Source organism: Trypanosoma conorhini (genome assembly GCF_003719485.1).
Source record: "Trypanosoma conorhini strain 025E chromosome Unknown Tco_14.4_contig_01192, whole genome shotgun sequence".
NCBI classification, from domain to species: domain Eukaryota; phylum Euglenozoa; class Kinetoplastea; order Trypanosomatida; family Trypanosomatidae; genus Trypanosoma; species Trypanosoma conorhini.
The window spans coordinates 1-3,363 of record NW_021705286.1 but is presented as its reverse complement, the minus strand read 5'-3'; the positions used below and the strand labels follow the sequence as shown (position 1 = coordinate 3,363).

The window sequence follows — 3,363 nt, the reverse complement described above, 5'->3', positions numbered from 1 at the left end:
CCGGTAGGGGGGTTGGTAAAAACTACACCACGCAGATGCTGGAAAAAGCAGGCGGGAACACGCGAACGGCAATAGCCTGCAGGGGGTCGGTGCCAGGGAGCGTCAGGCACTCGCACGGCAGGGTGTGGCGGACCAGAACGGCAACGCCGCCGCCGCGCCCACTGCGGGCCCGGTGGAAGTCCGTGTACCCAATGAACCTCGTCGCCGTGGCACTCTGGTTCTTGACCTCCTGGAGGAGAACGATGTCTGGCTGATGCCGGGCCAGACGTGCAGCTAGTGCGATGTTCTTGAGAGGCGAAAGGCCCGCGATGTTCAGCTGTCAGACGACAACGGAGCCGTCCTCATCGGGGCCCGGGTTCTTACGCGGACATCCCCGCAGCGGGTGATGTCGACGGAGTGACCGAAACGAATCGGTCGTGCAGTTTTGTCGGCCGGCCTGCACGCAGACCGCTTCACCTCCCCACGCCGGACACGGCGTGGAACCTTCTCGAGGGGCGAGGTCGTCTTGGTCTCCGTCGTGCTCGCAGCAGTGCCCCGCTGCGGAGTTCTCGTGGTCCAAAGCCCCAGCACCGCGACAAGGTGCGACTGTGTCGCTGGAGGCTTATACAGTTCCCTTGCCCTCTCCTCGTTTTGTTTTGTTTTTTTTTGAATTTTTTTCCTTGACTCTTGCCGTATCCCTTTTTTTTTTGTTCCTCGCGGAACGCCGCGCAGGAGCAGGGCGGGGGTGTGGGGGATCGCAGTGTCTCAACTGTAGAAATGCGGCGCACCGCGCTTCTGTCGCGCACTGCACGCCGTGGCCCGGGGGGCTGGACGGAGCCGACGCTGCGGCGGGCCGGCACCTTCGTGGACGAGCGTGCCGGCGGCGCCGCGGCGACAGCGACAGCGGCAGGAGCAAAGGGCCCCGCGACCTCATTTCTTGGCGGCCCTTCCTCCGCTGTGAAGGGCGTGTTCGGGGTGGAGGACTTCTCTATGATCAAGCGGCAGCAGATGACGCTCACGAAGCTGATTCATTTGACTATGGACGCGACATTTCGGCCGAAGGACCCTGACAGTTATGCGCACGGCGGCGACGGCGCGACGCAGCGGGCGGCGCTGCGCGAGGAGCTGAAAACGATGGACCACCGCATTACCCCCTTTGCCCATGAAGAGCTGCTCAACGACTACCTCAAGAACGTCATGGCGTTTACTGGCCCATCTGGGCAGGTGTGTGACCGGGAGCTGCTGCGGGGGCGCTTGGTGGGCTTGCTTTTTTTTACGGAGTCGGAGCGGTCGTTGACCTTTATGCGGCAGCTGCAACCTTTTCATCAGAGGCACCGACAGGACTTTGTGGTTGTTGGTATTTCCATGGGCGGCAAGGAGATGGTAGATGTGACGCGGCAGCATGGCTTTTTTCACTGCACCCACCGCGACGGCGCGACGTGGGTGACGCGGGACGCAGGGGTCATGGTGCGGCCGCTAACGCCACTCCCGCGCTTGATTGTGGTTGACGGCACAAGTGGCGAGGAGATCACGCGTAGTGGATTGACGGCGGTGGTGACGCACCCGGAAACGTGCTTTGCGGCGTGGCGCCGTGGGGCTCCCGGACACGAGTGGTGGGACTACTTCAAGACGTTTTACTTGTAACCGGGGCCCTCCGCCACACATTTTCTCTCTTTTGTTTTGTTTGGCGCTTCTGTGGGAGTTGCGTGTGGCGTGAAGTTGCCCGTGTGTGGCGGGAGGTGAGTTGTGGGGTGGGTGGGTGGGTGGGGTGATTCTGCCGGCAGGTGTGCGTCGCCTCTGTGGCGAGCCACGGGGGCGGGCGGGCGGTCGTTTGTCCTTCGCCTCCCCAACAGGCCCCTCCCAGTTTTTATTTTTATTTTTATTTTTTCCTTTTTTTCTTTTTTTTTTGTGTGTGTAGTTTCTTTTCGCGGCCACCGGCGTCGCAGGCGTGTCGCACGCGCGCGGGGAGGGGGGCGGATGGGGGGCGGCGCCTCGACGCGGGCGCGGGAGGACGCGACCACCACCAGCCGCGTCACGTACCGCAACGGCCACCCAAAGGCGCTCGGCGACGAGGTGATCGGCTGCTTCAGCACCTGCGACGACACCGGCAAAGTCGTCGCCCCACCCGGGCTGCTCTACCGCATCGTGGACCGCAGCAGGCGGCGGTGGTCCTTCTACAACGACACGACGGAGTACAACATGGCGGTCACCGGCCACTTCGGCCCGCGCAACGTCATCAAGGCGCTGGGGAAGGCAAAAATGTGGCGCGAGATGCCGGGGGGGCTCCTCATCGTCGAGCTCGTCGTCCCGCCGCTGCAGACGGAGCCCTACTTGGAAGGGCTCGTCACAGACGGATTCGACCTGCGGTTTCGGGCCCTACCGACGTAAAGCGGCAGGAGCAAACCACAGCGGCACCGCCTCGCGCCTTCCTTCTCTGCCCGAGGCGCCCAGCGACGCAAAACAACAACAAAATATGATAATACCAACGCCGCATTGCAGATGCATCCATGACAGGCTGGCTGCGCCGATCCGGCGGCAACGACAAAATGGTAATGTATACTTATCTCCCGCCACACTACTACTCATGTCAATGCCCAACGTAATAATGGAATAAAACAAAACAGCAACAACAACAAAGAGAAGAGGACCGTCATGTCACAGTCGTAGAACGTACACAATATTCACCGTCACTCCGCACGGCAGCAGGAACCCTGTACGAGTCACGTCGGCAGCTAGACGGAAAAACCGTAGAGTTGATGCCTACAACCCGGCAACACTGACAACACCGTAAATGTGTACATGTTTTTTTTTTTGCTGTGCCGTGGCTACAACTACGCCGAAAAAACGTTTCACACGACATCAAACGACACTGAAGGTTTCGCTGGCTTCGGTAACTTGCCCTGCCGCACCCGTGCCCGCCTCCTCCTCTGTGCCTGCGTGCGCCGCATACCGTTGTCTCCCCATCTCCCCCTTTGTTTGTTTGCCCCTCCCCCGCCTGGCGCGCCCGGCAGTCCGTTCTAGCTAGGCTTTCGAGCTCTTCTTCAAACACCCAGTTAACTCTCCTTCTTCCCAACATGCGTGAGGCGATTTGCATCCACATTGGCCAGGCCGGTTGCCAGGTCGGCAATGCGTGCTGGGAGCTGTTCTGCCTGGAGCACGGCATCCAGCCCGACGGCGCGATGCCCTCCGACAAGACGATCGGCGTGGAGGACGACGCGTTCAACACGTTCTTCTCGGAGACCGGCGCGGGCAAGCACGTGCCGCGTGCGGTGTTCCTCGACCTGGAGCCGACGGTGGTGGACGAGATCCGCACCGGCACGTACCGCCAGCTGTTCCACCCCGAGCAGCTGATCTCCGGCAAGGAGGATGCGGCCAACAACTACG

At 61.3% G+C, this 3,363-nt stretch overlaps 3 protein-coding genes and 1 pseudogene across 3 annotated transcripts, besides 4 other annotated features; all 4 read left to right on the top strand.

Annotated features, from left to right (window-relative positions):
- Positions 1-18: 18 nt before the first annotated feature.
- On the top strand, positions 19-618 carry Tco025E_09608 (hypothetical protein; annotated as a pseudogene).
- A 9-nt stretch (positions 619-627) lies between these two features.
- Positions 628-657: a microsatellite.
- Positions 658-756: 99 nt separating this feature from the next.
- On the top strand, positions 757-1,623 carry Tco025E_09607 (uncharacterized protein; the record flags this gene model as incomplete). Its single annotated transcript, XM_029376419.1, has 1 exon — positions 757-1,623. The coding sequence occupies one exon, from the start codon at positions 757-759 to the stop codon at positions 1,621-1,623; it is 867 nt and encodes a 288-aa protein (XP_029223469.1).
- Positions 1,624-1,704: 81 nt separating this feature from the next.
- Positions 1,705-1,747: a microsatellite.
- Positions 1,748-1,843: 96 nt separating this feature from the next.
- Positions 1,844-1,905: a sequence feature (GA-rich).
- Positions 1,906-1,956: 51 nt separating this feature from the next.
- Positions 1,957-2,367, top strand: Tco025E_09606 (calpain-like cysteine peptidase; the record flags this gene model as incomplete). Its single annotated transcript, XM_029376418.1, has 1 exon — positions 1,957-2,367. One exon carries the CDS (start codon positions 1,957-1,959, stop codon positions 2,365-2,367), a length of 411 nt encoding a protein of 136 aa, XP_029223468.1.
- A 226-nt stretch (positions 2,368-2,593) lies between these two features.
- Positions 2,594-2,615: a microsatellite.
- Positions 2,616-3,053: 438 nt separating this feature from the next.
- Tco025E_09605 (epsilon tubulin) lies at positions 3,054-3,363 on the top strand (the record flags this gene model as incomplete). The annotated part of the gene is made up of 1 exon (XM_029376417.1): positions 3,054-3,363. A coding segment is annotated over one exon (310 nt), but the record flags the coding sequence as incomplete, so codon positions are not given.